Genomic DNA, 19,843 nt, shown 5'->3' with positions numbered 1-19,843 from the left:
AAGGCTGGCTGGGTTGCCTGGCCTTGCCAGGCAGGGGTGCAAGATCAGGCAGCTGGAAGCACTGGCAGCTGCCCAGCACCCAGCTGTTTGGCTGGAGCCTTGCCGCTGTCGGCGCAGGGATTCAGACATGCTGCAGATGAAGCATTTACGCTGTGCCGGCGCATGCTCGGAGGCTGCGGAGAGCAGAGCTGTCACCAGACCTCGTGCTGGGTGGAACATGCCGCAGGGCAGAGCCCTGGCCAGGCACAGGACCAGGGTACTGTGCCTGCAGCCTGTGTCCCGGTGAGCTGATCTGGCTCTTTGGATGCTCCCATGCCCATCACAGCCACCTCTCTGGAGGTGACCATTGCCTGCCTGCTGTGGTCTGTAGTTGGCAAGAGACATGGCTGGCGCTCCCCTCTGTTTCAATGACGTGACATGGGTTGCCTTTCAGGAGCACTGTTTGATTTTCCCAGAAGTGGGCAGGGGCTCCTCTTGGTGAGACCCGCTCTCAGGTGCTCCCATGGCTTTGCAGCAAGCAGGTTGCTGTCCCCATCCCCTCAGTCCTCCTTGCTGTCAGCAAGGAGGCTCTCAAATCCTGGAGTAGCGACAGGGATAACTAATGGAAAAACTCCTCCCGACTGTAGGCTCAGACCCATGGATGGAGCTGTGCAGGTGGGATTAGGGTAACATTTGAGGAGAGGGAGAATACCATCTTAAGACACTTCAGTGCTAAACCCATTAGTTAGAGTAGGAGGTGGCCTGAGGCTGCCTTGCCTTGAGGAACGTGCTCGGGCAGCAGTATTTTTGTGTGCGTATCGCTGCCTGGCTTGGGGTTACACACAGGAGCCCCGGCAGCTGGAAGCGCAGCTCACAGCAGCACCGCTGCCTGGTGCCACAAGCGGGGAGAGCAGCGGGGATATTGAAGTCATAAATTGTGAACAAGAGAACCTTTCATCCACTGAAGCCGTGACCCTGCTGTGTGCTTACTGTAGAACACAGCATCGTATGCAGGTTTCTGGAAAAGCAATTTGGCTTATTCCTGGGTTTGATTTACAGTCTAACTCCTGGGAGCCCCAGACCCAGGTTAGGGGAGGTCTTGTTTCTCGGTGCAATGTACTCAGCTTCTCCTACCCCCATGAGCTGCTGGTACCCATTGGGTTGGTGGCTCCAGTATCTTCTGGGGCCCTGACTGTGTTTGAATGTAATGGTCAGCTGAAAGAGCACTGGGGAGGGTGTTTGGGTGGGAGGGGTGTTGCTGCAAGCCCGACTCCTTACTCTGTCCTGTGCCTTAATCCCTTGACTTTGTACGAGATGTATAGATCCCTTAATGAAAAATGGCCTTACTTGATATCTGGAGATGGACCCAAAGCAGGAGCCCTGGCTGTGACTGTATAGGGAATATAATGTTTGAGGGAGGCTGCGTATGATCCCGTCTGGGTGGCTGTGCTGCTCGGCTGCAGCAAAACATCATGCGACTTACGTGCTCCTTTGGTTTGGACTCGAGCCTGGGAGCTGTTTGAATTGGCTGCACCGCCGGTCTGCTGGGAAGCCACCAGCCTGAAGGACGCAGAAGGCAGACCCTGCTTTGTAGCTCTGCTCTCGTTGTCTGCCTTGAGCAGCCGTAAAAGGAAAGCCTGTCCCTCCCCAAATCCAGGCGATTGCCGAGCTTTCCTAGGAGCACTGGCATAATGACTCCTTCTGCCTAGCCAAGTTTATCGACATCAGACAAACCTAGTGCTGCAACGTTTGCAGCTCCAAGGCATGTGGTTTTGAGCCTGCTATTTATTTTGGGACTGCAGCATCTGATCTTGATTTGGTGTTTCCAGCCTGTGATCTAGGTCGTGTGCTGGATCAGGCATTAGCTGTTGCTTGAGGGAGCATGGGCAATTTACACTCCCTTCTTTGGTTGAAGGGCTCAGAGAAATGCCGCTCTGCTGCATATGGGTGTTTGGGGGTGGGAGGAGTAATTTTTTTTTTTTTTTTATAAGAAATCTCCTTGAAAACCTCCCATTTTCCTGTCCTTGTGTGAGGATGGCTCCTGATGTGGCTGGCCACGGGAGGAGCAGTAGATGATAAAAGCTTCGGTGCAGCCTGCTTTCTCTGCGGTTCCCATGGTAGTTGGCTGTCACACATAGATCTAATGTATTCCCTGCCCACAGCAGGATTAAAGCCTTCTGGGAGAAGAATAAGAGGATGCAGGAAACAGAGATAGAGAAGAAACTGGGAAAAGGAATGGAGACCATGGCAGGGTAGGGATGAATCCAGGTGCTATCCCCATCAGAGGAGCAAGGGGCCTTGTAGGACCTCTGCTAGGGAGCGGCTATCCCAATTGCCTTTCACCTGAGGTGGTGATGGGATGCCTGGAAGCAGAGGTCCTTTCTGAAAGCTGAAGGCACTGGTGCGTGCAAGAGGAAGTTCCTGTCCTGCTGTCGTGTCTCCCAAAGCTGTCTTTCGTTTGAGGGTGCGTGTTTCCTTTTGGTGATTCTCTCTTTTATTTTTCTTTGCAGATCCTGACAGCCAGTTGTATGATATGGGTTATACCCCTGAGGAGGAAGCCCCAGCCTGTCCTGATGAGTTTGATGACTTTGTCACGTTTGAGGCAAGTATGAGCGCTGTTAACTCCCGCAAATGTCAGCTGTATACAGTGTGAGATTTGAGCACAGAGGGTTTGGCTGGGGGAGAAGAGCATTTGCTGTGATAGGTCTCAGGGATGCTTAACAACTAGTAAAGATGAATCCTTTAATCTGTGGGTGACTTGCCCAGAGAATTTGTACCAAGCGTTTGGTGCGGGTTAAGTTAAAATTGGTGTTCAAGCAAAAACCCACAGGTAGAGCTGTCTTAGCTTGCAGAATTGCAAGAGTATGGTGCCCTGGGTGAAAGAGGGAGACCCTTTTTGCGGCGAAACACTAACAGTGCGGGAAGGGTGCCTGCTGCTGTTGTGTTTGTCTTATTGCTGGAGTTTCTGAGGCTGGAGAACCTGAGCCTGATTTTGAGATGTACCGGCCAGGAGCCTACCTGAGGTGCACAGCGGAGCAGTCGGATGTTGGCACTTGGTGCTGTTTGGCCAGTAAAAGGCAGAGCAGAAGGCAAAAATGTAGATTTTTCTCTCTAATCTTGGGCTTGATCAAGGATGCTTATCTGACATGGTTTTTTTTCTCTTTGTTAAAGTTACAGCCTCCATCCTGTAGTTCCCTTCTGTATTCCTTAACACAGGACCATATTGCAGTGATGTCCTGTATCTACTCTCCCCAGCTAGAAAGGAGGCTGCTGCTACAGTGACCTGTTGTCTGTGTTTATGGGTTTTTGGGTTTTGCTTGGTAGGCTTCCTCCGTTCCCGCTCTGTGCCTTCCAGCCTGGAGCAGAAGGCACTGCAGGTGCCTTCAGAGCAAAGGGCTGGCTGGCTCCCTAGTCCCATATGGGGACTGAAAGGAAAATCTTCTGTCTGCTTTTCCTTTTCCAAACTTTCCTCTTCAGGTTTTTGGCTCTTGTGTTTTGGTACCCTGGATGTTTTTATCACAAAAATTTTTACTTCCAAAGGGACTTCCAGCCTCCTTTATATCTGCATGCAAATATACATCTTTGCTTTGTATAGCCTGTAATATGTTATTTTGGCTTTGTGACTTCTTGATAGAAGGCGCAAGCTATTCTTTTGAGTTTTGTAATGATAGACTGAGCGTTGAGCAACTGGTCTTCCCCATGTTAGTGAGAAGCACAGGTCCATCACTTAAGATGGCTAGAAGCTCTCACTTTAATGACTTATGCTTGACAATCAACCAGGTCATCGTCCCATTTCCCAGCCAGGTGCGGGTTTTCTCTTGAGTTGGTTTGCTGGCTCCCATTCTCGATCAAGTGAATGGACTTGCACTGTCACCCTGAGCAAGTTGCTTACTCCCTTAGGACTGCTCGGATGAACACAGCCTTAAGAGCACATGATCCTGGGTTCCTCCCCCAGAATGCTTTCAAGGACATGTTGAATATTAGATTATTTTTCCTTTTTGAAAGATAGTTACAAAAGCCAGTGATAGCTGGGTAGAAGTGGGCAGGAAGGGAGATGGGTTTTTATATTCTTTCTCTATGTGGTACAAGGTCACAAATGTGCTTTTTAACCTGTGCGGTTTAGAGGCTGCGACAGCGTGCGTCGCAGTGCTCATGGAGGCAAGGGCTTTTGCTTTTTGCTCCTCAGACCTGCGTCACAGGACAATCTTCTGAGATTCAGAGCAGGGATGTTTTCTAAGGGCTAATTTAACATAGATGAGCTCTGTCAGTGCTGCAAGCTATTCTGAGCAGGAATACCAACAAGCCGGGTGTGTGCCCCGCTGGGATGAAATACTTCTGCTGCTGGGCCATCGTTTCCTTGAAACGACAAGGTGACCCAAAGGAAAAAGGTGATGAGTCCTGAAATCTCCTTTTCAGAAAGATGTAGATGGATTCTTATACTGAATTCAGGGTAATCGTCTAAAGATCAGAGCTCTGTCGGTGTCTACGTTTAATATGCTGGGGAAGAATTACCCTTGTTGTCTTGGATACATGATTTGAAATAATTTCCAGCCTGCAAGGATTTCATAGAGGTTCAGCAAATGAGAACATGATCGAGAAATACCGCTCAGCATTGCAAGTGTAAAAATAAATTGGTGTCTTGGCGTGCATGGTTTTTTTCTCGTTCTCGTTCAGCTGAGCGGTGAGGTCCCAACGTGTGTTTTATTCCACATGTCCTGTAGTGCTGTACCTTGGAAAGCTTGAGCTGTTTCAGGGAGGGGGGGATGAGAGAAGCCATCGTACAAAGCAACCTGCTGGGAGCAGCGAATGAGTATTTTTTTATCAGAGCACTGTGCTGCCCTGCCTGGCAGAGCTGTCTGCTGCTGGGGAGGCTCCAGCAGGTCCTTCTTCATCAGGTGCAGCAGGCAGCTGACCTGGAAATCGTTAAGACAGAAAACAGAATAAATGGCCTTTCCTTATATATATATATTCCACCTTGCTTGGGTTCACCTGGAAGAGAGAAGGGGGGAAAAAGCACCCTTCTTAAACTGAAGGTGTTGCCTTTCCTCCAGGTAGACCTCCCACACCACAAAAAAGCAGTTTGTATTCTCCAATGTCCCTGTTTTGGACCTGGGAAGACGGCGCACAGCGAACACACAGCTCTAAAACTTGCTGCTACATGGGACCACCAGGCAGCTAAACACGACAGCTTCTTTCTCAGCTCCCAAAATGCAGCTGGCAGACTTCAGACGCCAGGTGAGGCCCTCCTGCTTTGGCAGGGCCATGGGGTGAAGGAGCACAGCTAACTTTCCTCCTCTCATGTCACATCAGAGGACATTTGAAAAGTGAGCTGAAGGAGGGGTGCTGCATTTGCTGCGCCGTGGTACTGAGAGGAATTGTAGTTACTGGATTTGGACTATTGGCTGTGGTCCCCCTTCAACAGCATGAAATGGCAGTGGCTTGAATGCTTGGCTCTTACAAGTGTTGGAGCCTTGACAGAGAGCTTTTTCTCCTAAATGTTTGTTCAAACAAGTGCTTTAAGCAGTCTAAATGAAAATGTCTTCTCTTTGTTAATAAGGTTGCTCTTGGTGACTCATCCCTTCTTCTGGTGGCTGTCATCAGAGAGTGAAAAACCCTGAGTACCCAGTATTGGTGTCTTTCAGTGAGTGTTTGCTCTACAGAGAGAAGATCCAACACTGCATCTTCCAGTAAGGGTGTAAAAGCCACTCAAAGGGGCAAGGTCTGAACTTCAACACTTCACACAGGGACCTTTGTAACGTCAGATACTTCCACAATTCAGCCACTGGTGTGGCTCCTGATGTGGCACGGAGCTTCTGGCTCTTGTTGCAACTTGCCAGGTCTGTTCAGCAGAGAGATCTGTCTGTTGAACTGTTTTGAAAGAGGATTTCTGTTGCATGGCTCTGCTGAGACAGTGGCTCGCAGGGGATTGGAAACGAAGGAGCCTTGGGTCCCTGCAGCCACGTGGCTTCTTGTGCATCCAGCTGTGCTTGCGGGGGGGCTCATTGCAATCCCTAGCGCTCCACTGTCGTGCATGCAAGAGGAATCTCGTGCCCTGTACATCCGCTCTGGAGCAGAGAACATCCCCTTGCTGGGGTTACCTGCCTGCAGCCCCAGGTAGTGTGTTTCTCCCTGACCGACCTGGAAGTGTGGTGGTTGCAAGGCAGCTGGATGACAAGCTTACTGCTTTCTACCTCTGCAGGGAAACGTTATCAAAAAATAACGACAGCGTTTTTGGCTACCCTGCTTTGTAAAAGCTATATAAAGGGAGCTTGGAGTCTGTCTGTCCAGACACCTGAGTCCTCAACTGTTTACCCCCAGGCTGGGCTAGTGCAGCTTTGCTGCTGACTAACCAGAAGGTAGGAGTTATCCTTGCCTCCCTTGCAAGCTCCCATGAAGCTCGTGACTCAGTTCTGGGTGCACGGACTCATTTGCAATGCTCTGGAGGGGGGAAAGGTGAATTTGGTGCTACCTTTCTTGATATCTGCTGTTGCCTTGCCCTAGGACAAGGGCTCTCTGCCCTGACTTCTGGGGGCAGATGAGCTCACTTGAGCAATGCAGAGCGGGAAGGCTGACTGTCCCAAAAGGAAAGCAAGCCGCAAAAATTCAGTGTGCTGGCAGAGTTACGCTGGGATTGGGCATGGAGATGCGTAACCTTAGGTGGGCTGGAGGAGAGACAGAGCCAGTGCAAGGCTGTGCTCCGTAAAGGCTGACTGGGAGCACAATAAATAGCACAAATGCTGATTTTTAGCCATGGGAACTCATGCTTTGGGCCAGCAAGGTCACAGGAAGAACCTTTTTGAGATCTGTGAAATAGGGCAGCTGAAACTGCTGTGGGTGAGAGGTGTGGGGACAGTGGGGCAGGCGGTGCGGTGCTGCGCGGTGCTGTGCTGTGCGGTGCTGTGCGCCTCGCGCAGGGCTGTTGCCATCTGCTGGGCGGCCGCTGTGGATCCTCTCAATAGCAGCCAGGAAAATGCATCACACTGAGCTGTGCACAGCCACGAGAGGGGAATTTTGCTCTCCTGGAACAGCAACGCTAACCAGATGTGTAGTAACACTAACTAGGCATGCATGTGGGCACCCTGCAAGCCTTACACCCCTCCAGGCATGTCCCCTCTGGCTAAATGTTCAGTAGCAAGTCCTACAGCACAGTAGGAGTGGATCTGGGGAGTAAAATGGTTGTTGGTGAGGTTCCACGGCTAGTTTTGTGCATTTTGGGAGGAGGGGATACTCCTGGCTCTCTCCAGCCTGCCTCTCCGGGGGCACAGCTGGCGGCTGCTGAAAGATCTGTTGCCTCTGTTAAAGCTGGAATGTCTTTTCATGTGGAGCAATTGCATTTAATGCTTCTTGAAGGACAAAAATCAGAGCGAGGCAATTTAAATCCACGTTGCTGCATTTCTCCAACTGGTCAGAGTTTCTACAAAGGGGACCAAAGACTTGCAGGATTCCAGCTGTGTGCTGGTAACACAGAAGCTGTTGCTGAGAGCACGTGGTATACCACAACTTGGGTGTGCAGGAGCTGTTCCCCAGAGGCATCAGCTATCATTCCTCGTGGCTTGTGTTTTGCAACGAGCCCATGTGAGGTGGTTGTACGAGTCTGCTCTCTCCTCTTGATAGCCCAGTGGACCTTCTGAGCCTTCCTTTCTTACTACAGACTCCCTGGGAAGATATTTGCCTTTCCCTAAGGCAGAGAGCTGTACCTGGTGAGCACAGGGTATTTGGAGTATGTGTTTTCTGCCTTGGTGGTGGACCTGCTTTGCAATCCTCAGCAGTTTACATGAGGTTTTTCCTCCTCTGCCTCTATACCACAGTGGCCAGTGGATGCATGTCTGGTAGAGGCCAGCCACTCTGAAAAGACAGGATTAAGCTTTGCAGCCTTCAAAGGCAACCTGCCTCCAAGCTGCCCGAGAGGGCTTGCAGCACCAGGGCAGACCTGGGGTTCAGCTTGCCAGCTCTGCCAGGGACTCTGTGGGCTGTTCCCCGACTACCCTAACGCAGGTATGAAGGTCTGTGGTCCTTTGCCACTCTGGCACTGCTGTACCACCATAGCAGCGGTGGGGATGGGAAGATGCAGATGAGATAGGAGTGTGTGAAGACTGCAGCTCTTTGCCCCTTGGCTCAGGTTTTCTTTACCATTGCTGTTCCTGTGTCTGGAAGGAATGACCTCAACGGGCTTCTGGTTACAGGGCTGACCCAAAGGCATCATTGTGTCTGAATGAAAGAAAATCACAAATCCCTCTCTAAGTTGGCTGCTGGAATTGGTGCTGATTTTGTCAAAAACAGCTGCTGCACTTGTAGTCTTGTAGGTGGCTGGAATTGCAGGGCTGTGCAATGTGACAGATGCAATTTGATGTCTGTTCATCTGCCTGTCTCTTGGGGAAGCATGCACAGCCCTGAGCCATGTCCCCACTGTCCCCAAAACTTTTCTGTTCCCCTGCACAGAGAGGCGAAGGGAGCCGCCCATTCAGTTCACACGTGCGGAGCACACTTCTGCAGCAAACAAGTGAACAGTCTGTATTATCTTTGTATTGACTAGGCACAAGAAAATACAGTAATCAAATTACTAAAACTGCTGGACTGAATGCCAGAATCGGTCTGCGATGGTACCTTGGTAACAAAAAGCCTGAAAATACCAAGTAAATTCACATATTGTATAGACTCAGTACTGCTTAGAGGAAAGGATGGGAGCGTAAATTGGGCATGAATGCCCCTGAAGCTCAGGGTTATGGTGAGAAATTGTTTTGCTGATCGGAAAAGATCCTAGTTGGTGTGTTTGCCTTGCACAAAATAGGTTGGAAGGAGTTTGGAAAACAAAGACCTTGAAGCCTTATCTTGAACTGTGAGGGCAGTGCGTGGGACTGAGAAATGTGGGAGCTGGGCTGCAGCACACCAGGCAGACTGGGGCATAGGGAAACAGCAGCGTCAGTAGGCTGTGAGCGGGCCAAGCAACATTGGAAGCAAAGGTGTCTCAATAAGAGTTTGAAAAGTAAAACTGGCAGTGGTTTGAGTTTCCTAATTCGCTTTACTGTAGGGATGTCTGACTTTGGGCTCCTTGCAGTGGTGCTAGACCTTCCCTGAGGTCTTGCAGCACACATAGAGGAGCTGGGAGAGCAATAGGGCTGTGTCCTGCTCGGTTGAGTAGCAGATCTGGACAGAGCAAGGAGGAGAGCTTGGGTTAAAGCATAACTCCCCTGCTGCTGTGCTCGTTACCAGGAGTCCTTGCTTTTTTTGGACTTAGCACAGAAGGTCAACTGCTTATCAAGGTGCAAGATGCTTCCAGCCAGTGTTGCTGAGTAGTAGGTCCTGCTCGGGGCACTGTGCTTCGGGAAGGATGTGGCCCAGAGGAGAGGAAGGATAACTCCAAAAAATGAGAAAAAGTGATTTGTGAAGGTAATGGAAAGAAGTAAGTGTGTTTATGCTAGACAGGCATGACTAAGGGAGTCTGAGGTTTGAAGTATGTGAGGTTTCTCTAGAGAGGAAACAGAAAAGCAGACAAAACCCTCAAAACTTGTGAGTTTGAGCAGTTCATTGCAAACCGGGCACTGTCGAGGACTTTGTACGCCAACAGCTGCCATGGGGAAGAGAGGATCCTGTGGGTCGGATCACCCAGCGGCGCTGGTTCTGACGAGGCTCCTGTGTTTGCAGAAAGCAGCTGCTTGGTTGAGAGCAGTGCAGAACTCGGGCAGCAGTGGGGTTGGTGTGTTTGTAAACTCAGTTAGCACCCATGACTGAAGCACCAGCCTTTCTTTGTGGTCAATATTGTCATTGCATATCACAGATTGCCATTTGAGTCACCCCAGTAGTGATTGTGATTGCTTATCAGTAGCAAAGTGCTCCTGATCTTCCCCTAGTGAGCAAGGCAAGCTTTATTAATTTTTGTGATTGTGGCTATAAGGAAGGAATTTGTCATTTAGTGCTTAAATATTCACCAGAAGTATCAGGAAGGATGAGATAAGCCCTGGAAGCCTTTCTACGTCTTCTTCAAAATTAACCTTTTTAATTGGTGATGGTTTCATGAGAAAAGAAAGAGTGCGCACCTGGAGCAGGGCTGGCCGTTGCGTGGGGCTTCGAAGGCGTGCTTTTATTTTGGTATTCACGTAACCAGGAGGGCTGCAGTCACACAGCAGGGAAGTGTACATTAGCTCGCCTCTCCTTATCGCGGAGGCCGGGAGGTCGGGAACAAAAGGCACTCTGTTCGGGACCAGTGCTGAGTCGGTAAGCCTCACGCCCGGCATCTCCTGGACTTTGCTTCCCTCCTGCCTTGCAGAAGCAGCCGGCAGCTCCTGGCGGTGCGCACTCCTGGAGCTGGATTTGACTTGGGCGAGAAGGCGATGTGTCCGCAGGTGGGTTTTGAGTGCTAACGCAAAATGAGGAAGGATTGGGTTTCTAGAGGGAGGCAGGTCTCTGGCCCCAGGGATCGCTCTCAGCTCTGGAGGTGCCAGGAAGAGGCAGGCTGGGCGTCCACCCGACTCAGCCGTTTGTTGTTTTCTTACTGAATATGTTCGAGCGTGCGACATTTAGGAATGATCTTTTCTCTCTATAGTCTGTGGGGTGTGTGCATGTGATGGTATCTTCGTAGTCCTCTCTGCCTGCGTCTTCTTGGGGGAGTTGGACCAGGAGGGACGGTGGCTGCAGGCTTTCAGGGTGCTGAGGACAGTCTGGAAGATCTGGCGTCTTGTGAGTTGGTTTTTTGGTTTGGGGAGTTTTTTGGGGGTGCGTGTTTTCAATTTGGCCTGACAGATGCAGTGCAGTTCTCTTGCCCAGCCTTGAGGGGTATTATTGAGCGCAGCAGTCTCAAAACCCAACTTCAGGGGCTGTGTTGTAAAAGTTGCCTTCAGCCTAGGCTGAGTGCAGGCTCCCTGTCTTCTCTGAGAAGCAGACGCTGCCCAAATACATGGGAAGAGACAGATATTGTGGCCAAGAGGTTGGTGCCCTGCTGCCGGTGGCAGCCTCCGATGTGGGATCACTCAGTGGCATGATGAGTTTCTGGCTGCCGGCACTTGGAGACTGAGCTGCCATGGGGTGTTTCAGGGCTTTAGGGGCAGTTGTATTAATGTTAGACTCAGGTGGGATTACAAACATAACTTACTTCCCTTCTCCCTGGCTTTACATTGGTTTAAAGCCAATTTAAGCACAGGTTGCCTGCTATAAGACTTGGCAGGCGTGTGTCCCTGGCAGGCTGATGCCGCAGCACTGTTAGCTGTGCCGGGCTGCCTCTGCGGTGTAGGATGCTGCACCGAGTAGGTGGGACGCTCTTCATCCCTTCTCCTTTCAGATGGAGCCCGTCCCGCAGCTGCGGTGTGCTGGTCTCCGGACATTCGCAGGGCTGGCGTTGGCTCGGCTCTGGACAAGGCAGCGTTCCCAGCCTGGTGCTGGCACTGGGGCCCTGGCCGCGGTCAGCAGACGATGGTGTCCTTGGAGGGTGGTTTTCCTAGCCGGTCTGTCTCCCCTGTCTGTCCTGTGTGCAGTTAGAGTTGACGTTCATCAAAAATAGGCTCATGCTTGCTGGGAAAACAGAGTTGTTTTTCCTTTTCTTCTCCCTTCACTTCCTTTCCTGAGCTTCTGAGTGTTTGTGGCCAAGGACAGCAGAGCTTCGGGATGCCAGGACGGCTCTGGGCACAAGTGGGGGACCAGCGCTGCAGAAAATGCCTGGGAGGAACCTCCCTGGGAGCCAGACTTTGCTCTTCTCTCCAAGGCAATGCCTTGCTAAAGCTTCTGTCCATCACAGATCAAAGCCTAACTTGTCCCTGCCTAGACCTTGCAACTGACTCCCAATAGCCTTGTTTCTCCTCCTCATACTCAAGCAGCTTTTTTAAATCAAGGTCATTTTTATAGCACTTTACAACATTTAATCAAATGGTCTTTACACCAATGTGTAATCAAATGCCTGGAATAGATGAACTGCTGCTGGAAAAGTCTTGTAAAGGTGCTTCATCATCTCACCTGCTTTCTCAGGGCATGTTAATTACATGACCCTGATGCTGATTTCATCCATTTATGTCCTTTTAGAAGCAGGAGGCCTCACTGCTGGGCTTTCAAATCCCCGGTGTTTTGCCGAACACCTTTGAACAGGCAGAGATGTGCCCGGGTGGCCGATGTTGTGCTCAGCCAGGGTAAACAGGTCTGGCACCGGGGGAGATAGCTCGTGGAGGAGTTGGAGTCAGGGATGGGAACTTCAGTCAAACCATGATCCTGTTTCAGTTCAGGGGTGGGTGTGTGTGTGCATGTGTCCCAGTTTTGAGGTCTGAGGTTTACCTGAAATGTCTAAGGGTGTGTTTTATATGATAAAAGTTTAAAATACACTGACACTGGTGACACCAACCCCATTTTGAACATGGTGGGGATGTTCCTGGCAAGTCCCCTAGGACACCTGTAGCCTAGCCTGGCTGTTGCAAGCCCACGGACATCTTTAAGTGTATTGTGGGGTTTTTTAATCAGGAAACAGTGCTTACTTTCTGCCTGCTCACAGAAAGGCAAACTTGGCTGAACAGAGATGTGGCAGGGGGGTTTAAAGGGTCAGCGCATAAACCAGCTGCTCATGAGGCCATTAAAAAGAGCCTTCTGTGACCTGCGACTGCACCTTTGCCCAGGGCACAGGGACTTGGTTTTGCTTTGCTTTATCAGGCATTTGGTAATACCTTACCGAAGTCCCTTGTTTTGCCTATCTCCTCCTTGCATCTTTTCCTGAGGTTTAGTTACTTAATCTGTGATGAAATGTAAAGCAAAGTTCTCCATGCTCGTGCTCAGGACTTTGTTTACAGTTTCAACTGCCTCTTAACTCGTTGACCATGTAGGTTTAATTTTAATAGGGCTCTTGCATTTGATTCTCATCTAGGCTAGTTATTACAAGAGAAGAAAATTTCTCCTCTGCTAAACACAAGAAAGTTTGCGACTTATGTTACAGGTTTTTGGTTGGTTTTTTTTTAATAAATAAATCTCTGCACATCCTTGGTGTTGGCTGAAGGAGGATGATTAATGTACTGTTCTGGTGGCTACTTCTAGCTCTAAAGGGTTGCTCCCTCGTTCAGCCTGTCCATACTGGTATTTCCTGTCAATAAAATGCTTTGAACAATTTGATAGATAAGTCATCTAACTAAGGGGACTGATGCCCTGAGCTGTTCAGCTCCTGGTTATGCTTCATGTTGAGAGGGTCAGCAATGGCAACCACAACAGGGTGTTTTTTAATCAAATTACTTGTGGGTTGGAGTGTTTTGGTTTGGGGTTTTTTTTGGTTTCTTTGCAATAGTTGTCTTTACTTTGTGCTCATTATAATACTTCAATGTATACTTAAATTTAAGCTTTTCTAGTGGGAAGAGGCTTTTTTGTATATAAAAAAACCCAACCGAGCAGCATTTACTTTGGAGTCTGCAAACAAAGTTATTTCCAGCTTGACATTAAATCTTTTTCAAACGGGCAAAAAGTATCCCTTTGAAGCATGCAGGGAAATCTGCAGATGTGGATGGCTGCTGTCTTCTCTTGGGCCCTCTCTGCTGCATCAGGTCCCTGCTGGTTCCCACCTGGTAGAGCCATGCCAGTCCAGCATGAAGCGTCATCGCTGCTGCAAGCCCTGGGGACATGCAGTGGGCTGGAAATTTATTTTTTTTTTTTTTCCCAAAGCCAAACATAACCAGTGTTGCAATACAGCATTGTCTGATATGCTGAAGCCTGGCCTCTCCTAAACTTGGTGTACACTGCAAATAGCTTGGAAAAGCACTTGAATCGCTCAAGCGTGCCTTCCTCTGAAGGCTGGGGAGCTGCTGGTCTCGGCTTGGGGATGGTGCAATGTCCTCGCATGTCCGTGAGCGAGCCGGCAGACCAAGCCTCTGCTTCCAAATCTCCCTCGTCCTCCTTCTACTCAAGCATTAAGAGCCTGAATGGTGTTTCTAAGAAGTGCAACATAAATCCAGTAAAGCACTTAAGCAAGTCCCCGGCTTTAGGTGTATAAGTAGTCTTGCTGGATTTATGCTTTTTAAAGTGGGTGGGGGTTTTAGGAGGCTTTTGTTTCTATCTCGAAGGCTAGTGAAAGCCACCTTCTCCCGTGCTAGGGATGACGTTTGCCACAGCAGCCTCTCCTCTGTTTGAATCAAGTTCACTTGAACAGCCCTGTCTTCTCATGATGCTAACTTTAGACTCTTGTTCTGTGAAGGTTTATGTCATGTTTAACTTTAGAGTGGTGTCCTAGAGAAATGCTGGTGTCCATAAGTCAGCGTGGGTCCATGAAAGCTGAGCCAAGTTTCCAAGAGGAGCTCCTGTCTGTCTGTCTCCATCCATCACCCAGCTGAGTGTGCTTAGTTGGCACAGGGGCTGATGAGAGCGCTCAGCAGGGAGCTGACTGTGTTCACTAGGTCGCTTTGCTCTGCTCCCCAGTGTCCATGTAGAATAGGAACTGCTGTCGAGCAGTTCCCTCTCCATCCCTTCGAGGTTTTCAAAGCACCCGTACAAGTTCTTGCTATCCCTTTTTGGCCTCGTGTGTTGAGGCAGCGTGGGAATTTGTGGGTGAAACAAAATGAGGTGTTGGTTGTGTCTTGAGCTGCTTTGCAGCAGTGAAAGCTGCAGAAGTTCTTTGGGTTGTGGAGTGTTTACCCAAAAGAGGAGAATCAGGCTGGTGAGAGCAGCGTTTGCAAAGTTTAGGCAACAGAAAGGCAGCGGGACGTTTTTCTGTCTTGGTGTGGTGCTCTCCTGCCGTACAAATATGGCATGTGCCCTAAAAGCTGCTCTTCTACCGGAGGACAACGTCTGCAGCAATGAGCAGGGGTCTTCCATCCTGCCATATACATACCCTGCTTTGAATGAACAGCTCTAACATAATTTTTCATTCTGCTGTTGCAAGGACAGTATGTCTGTGCATTTTCTTTCCAGCTCCTGTAATACAGGGCTTTGAGAAATCTTGTTTTCTCGAAAATCCTTGGAAAAAGCACTGAAAGCTGTTCTGTGCGCTCTCTGGCAGAGGAAGAGCGGTTTGCTTCAGTTTGTGCCCGCGTTCAAAATGCTGCTGCTTTGTCCTGCTGCTGTGCTGGAGGGGGTACAGCCAGCAGCTGAGCAAGTTTGATCCCATTGGGTGAATTTCAGATGGAGCAAACGACTTTTCATGAGCATCTTTTTCTCTTCAGGTCAGGCAGGAGGGCTCCCATCCCTCGACACCTCCGGAGACAGGGGATCAGCTGGAGCTCAGTGCCAGCACTGACAGATCCCACCACGACTGAGATCCCAGAGCCAAAAATGATTTGATTTGTTCTGAGGTGCTCTGGGGAAATCCTGTAAATGCTGGAGCTGGCACTTTGGGTAATAAGAGCTTTTGCTTTAGGAGGGTGTTTCTTCAAGTGTTCCCACGGCTCTCCTCCGAACATGGGGATGGTTCTGGGCTCAGCACTGTGTGTGTCCAGGCAGGACCATCCCTGCCCATTTGTATGAGCGTGCAGGCAGGACCAAAGATGAATACTTGCCTGAGGGGCAGAATTGGGAGGAAAACCCAGTTCTCTGTGCTCATAGTGTGGTGTCTTAAAAAACAAATTGTGCTGCTTTCCTAGAGCTTTCTTCAGGTAATGGATGTGGTAAAGTAGTGCAAAATATTTGAAATGCTGTTCCAGCTGAAGTGTAGAGATCTGAGTGTCCTGCTGATGCAGTCCCTGCAAATGACATGCTGTAATGAAGATTTATAAACCAGCTTATTTTCTGTTGAGGAATGGAAGATGCCCTCATGTTACTAGACAGGGGGGAAAAAGTGCTTTAAGGGCTAACTGGTAGTTTTGAATGGTGATTTTTGTAGAGAATTCAGATTAATAGTGTGTCCTCTTAAAATGGAGTGGGTGAAAGCAACAGTGATCGGAACTGCTGAGTAAGCAGTGCGTAATCCCTCCTGGACTCAACAAATCCATACTCGCTTACAACAAAATCTCCCTCCAACTCTTATTTAGTGTATATTTCGGTAATCTGCTTTCCAAACACTGCTGTTGCAAAGAGTGCGTGGCCCAAAGGCAGTGGTGCACCCCGGGGCAGCACTCGGTCCTTGGACCTGGAGGCAGAGCAGCACCTGGACGTGGGGTACGGCTCATGCTGGTTTTAGGAGGTCAGATTTCTGTGCTTAGAAATGCAATGCACCAGTAATTAGCTGCCCCATACGTGTTTTGTCCTGCTCTGCAATGAAACCGCATAGCTATAGTATCTTATTTTTTTCCCTCTTGTGTTTAACAGGCAAATGAGGTGACTGACAGTGCTTACATGGGCTCAGAGAGCACGTACAGCGAGTGCGAAACCTTCACGGATGAAGACACCAGCACACTAGTACATCACGAGATGCACGACGAAGTAGAAACAGACAGTGCCATCGACTCCACCGTGCACTCAGAGTTCACGGATCCCATTGAGGAACCGGAGCATGGGTGAGTGGGAATGGCCAGGAGCAAAACTCACTGTGCGGGGCAGGAAACTGGCAAACTGGGAGCACGCGAGAACCGAGGGAGACAGAGCCTGAGGACTTAAAATAAAGTGGGCTGAGTCTGTCTTGCTGAAACTGGTTGGTTTGTTCTTTGTATTTGTAACTTCATGCAAGACCAAAATAGCTCTTCTTTAAGAATAATGATAATAATTAGACTGCACCATGTGTAGGCTGTTTGGAGCTCGGCCTGGCAATCTCTTTGAGTTAATCGTTGCTTGCCCTGGGAGAACTTCTGTACCCTCATTAGCATCTTTAACCTCTAAAATAAGTTCTTAGATGATCCAAACACCTGAAATACTTGCAGTTTTTAATCTATCACTTAAGCCAGAAACGCAACATATAATTTTCAAGTCAGGAGGGGAACTCATCGTATTCTTGTTTTACCTAAACATGCGTGTGCCCTTTGATGTGCAACCACCTCCTGTAACAACTAGTTTTAAACTTGTGCCTGAAGCACAAAAGTGTGAGCTAAGATCATCTTCCCGAGGTCTGAACCGCTGCTGGCGAAACTGCTCCTGGGCCCGCCTCATTTCCTAGATTTTGCAGGAAAAGTGGTTTTTGGGGTGAAACTGGGATGCTGGCAGGCAGGAGGGGAGGGAATAACTCCTTTAATAGTGACCCAAGAGCACCAGTTCTGTACTGAAACCTCTGGAACCATCATCGCTTAAGGTCTGCTAATGCACAGAATTTTTTTTGGCCAAAAACACATCACCCAGGCTTGGTGCTCTCGTGAGTATTTACGGTTCCCATTGCTTTTAGAAAGCACTGGGCTTCCCTCCCACCCCAAAATCACATCTGGGGATGTCAGAGATGTGGTGAGTGGTCAGTGCTGCTGGGCACTCGGCACTGGGGCTGAAAGGGTGCTGTGGATTAGGGAAGAAATGAGATTAGCTGGCTAGGCTCTCCTCGCCTGAGCGTGTTCAGCTCAGTGACAGTTAAATCGGGATATAATCAGTTGCTGAGCTCGCTGACTACCAGGTGGAGGGTCTCTGGAGGGGCCATGGCAGCCTGCGTACGCTCTCATCCTCTGGGGAAAATGACGTGGCTCAGATTCACCTGCCTGTAGGTACAAAATACTTTGCTTGGGAATTTTTTTAAGATTAGGTTGTTCTTGAGGCTTCCCTGCTGCTCCCAGTGTGGGCTTGGGAAGGTCGGGTGTCCTTTGGGTGCTCTGTCCAAACGCAGTGGTACCTGTTGCCAGGTGTGTTAAATGTGTGCAAATTCCAGGTAGCCAAAAAAAAAAAAATCAAGGAAAAAATTCATTTGGCTTAAAGATGTGGAATGCTTGAAACAGAAACCTCTGGAATTCTATTCCCAAGTTGTTGAGGGCTGGTTTTGGTGCCATCGAACCCCAGGCAGGACAACTGTTTTACACCTCTAGTGCCCGGAGCTCTTCCAGGGAACAGTCAGTAAGTGCAGTCCGACCATCACAGCTGGTGGACTGAATCAAAGCTTCAACACTGCTTCTCAGTAGCTGCTAAAGCTCAAAATACCTTAGATGGTTTGAGCTTAAGTGGTTATTTAGGCTGCGTGTAGTAAAGATTAGTTGGACTCTGGATCTTGAAACTGCTAGAGCCCCAGTACGTGTATATGAAATAGTCATACTATTTATTGCCCAAAGCATCCCTGGCTTTCAGGGTTTCCAGGTGCCTGATCAGATCTGCTTCTGTACAGTGCTTGTCAAACCGCAGCCCCGAATTTAGAGATTTGGGGTTGGGTTTTGCTTGTGAGTTAAAAATTCCACCCCCTGCCTTCTATTCCTGGAGAGATTTCCGATGCTTTCGGCAATGGTCTGCTGGGTGCAGCGTCTGACTCACCGCTGGGGAGGATGGGTTTCTGACGGATCCCACTGCGGGAATAACGGTGCTTCTCAAGTGCACAAGGAGGATGTGCAGATGCCCACAAGCTGGACTGGACTTGTCTGCGGTTAAATAGAGATCTGCTGTGGTTTTGGCTGGAGGGTTGACATGCTTTTATTAGTGGGATAAGGGCAAATCCTTCAGATGGTGCACGTTTTTGTCATAAATGGCTTATCTGTAATCTTTTTTTCGTTCTGATTTAGTACAGCAATCTAGTCATACCCCCATTTTCCCTCTCCTAGCAAGTGGATGAACATGGGGGCATAGCCTGAAATAATCAGCTTTTATAATAATGCAATCTTTTTTTTAGCATTGAATTTTGGAGAGGAGAGCGATGCTAGTCCCCCCAAAACACATACCTGTGGTTCATAGACATGTGGGCGGCTTTCACAGCCTGGTTCTTATAAATCCCCCCTGCCTTTTTCCCCCAGCTTAATTTTAAAACCTCTGCAGTCTTGGGCAGGAAAGTCCTCTGAGAGTGGGTGCATACTGCCATGGTGGCTTGACTTCATACAACACTGTGCACGTGAAAAGACACTTACAGAAACGATGACTTCTGTGCTGAGCTGTGTCCCCTCCAAAGCAAGGGACGTCCCAGGACCTGTGCTGGGTGTGTTAAGGGTTTAGGCTGAGGCTTAACGCACTACAGCCTTCTGGATCTGGTGTTAAAAACACATGAAACGGCATTCTTCCCTCCAAGATTGTCATGAGCACGTACAGTGTTTTCCCAGCAGGAGCAGGGAAAGGGCTCCTTTGTCTTGCCAGGGGGTCTGTCGCTGCCGGGTTTGGCAGCTGCCTGTAAACTGCTGGGATTTGTGTCATGGAGGGGGGGTTACAGTGTTAAACCCCGGTGCTGGGCTCTTGATAGGATTATACAGCAGTAAGTGAGTGTGAGACCGGCACATAGGCTGACGATGTAACCCAAAACATATTTAGGGTGTGTTTGGGACATGCTGAGCTTTTTCTCTGCTGTGCTTTTGCTTGTGCCTCGTGCTGTGCAAGGGCTTGCCACCAAGCCCGGGTACCGTCTTGCAAGTCTGACTACCCCCGAATCCTGTGTTGCAGCTGCCAGGGGAGCTTGTGTGAAAAAGTATTGGTTTGTTCTGAAAAAAATTGCTGCAAACTTCCCAGTGGTGCCTGGGCTGCCCCTTCAGTGTTCAAGGCACAGGGTGAATTGCACTATAAGGAAGAGCTAGCCTGGTCTACTGAAATGGGGGATGTGACTTGGAAAGTGGGTGTATTGGATGCAATTGGAAAGGCTGCTGCAGTGGCCACCCTGTAATGTCTTCCTCTCTGTTCCCACAGATCCCATCCGCACGACCTGCCCCTGGGCTCGGACCTCAGCCACTCCATCGTTACGGTCATTAGCGGAGAGGAACATTTTGAGGATTACGGAGAAGGGAATGAAGCAGATTTGTTCTCGGACAGCTTGTGTAATGGGGAAAGCAGCTTTAATAGCTCCTCGTTCCTCTCTCCCAGGTAATGCTCAGCACAGCGCTGGCAATGTTTTAACCAGTTTCACTTGCTTAGTGTCTTTGCCGATGCTTTGTGTGTAAGAGAGTTGTTTCCTTTG

At 49.3% G+C, this 19,843-nt stretch overlaps 1 protein-coding gene across 3 annotated transcripts in view; it reads left to right on the top strand.

Moving 5' to 3' along the window:
* Nucleotides 1-19,843, top strand: part of RAB11FIP3 (RAB11 family interacting protein 3) — an 80,585-nt gene that overhangs the window by 37,853 nt on the left and 22,889 nt on the right. For 2 of the 3 annotated variants that reach the window (XM_075059324.1, XM_075059326.1), the window contains exons 3-5: nucleotides 2,490-2,581; nucleotides 16,168-16,355; nucleotides 19,576-19,749. In XM_075059324.1, the coding sequence (XP_074915425.1) occupies nucleotides 2,490-2,581; nucleotides 16,168-16,355; nucleotides 19,576-19,749 (454 nt within the window). Of the gene's footprint in view, nucleotides 1-1,912; nucleotides 2,381-2,489; nucleotides 2,582-16,167; nucleotides 16,356-19,575; nucleotides 19,750-19,843 lie in introns of those variants that run through there. The other variant, XM_075059327.1, reaches the window with a different exon arrangement.

The sequence above is a fragment of the Buteo buteo genome, chromosome 29, assembly GCF_964188355.1.
Source record: "Buteo buteo chromosome 29, bButBut1.hap1.1, whole genome shotgun sequence".
Taxonomy (NCBI): domain Eukaryota; kingdom Metazoa; phylum Chordata; class Aves; order Accipitriformes; family Accipitridae; genus Buteo; species Buteo buteo.
This window is presented reverse-complemented; position numbering and strand designations above follow the sequence as displayed.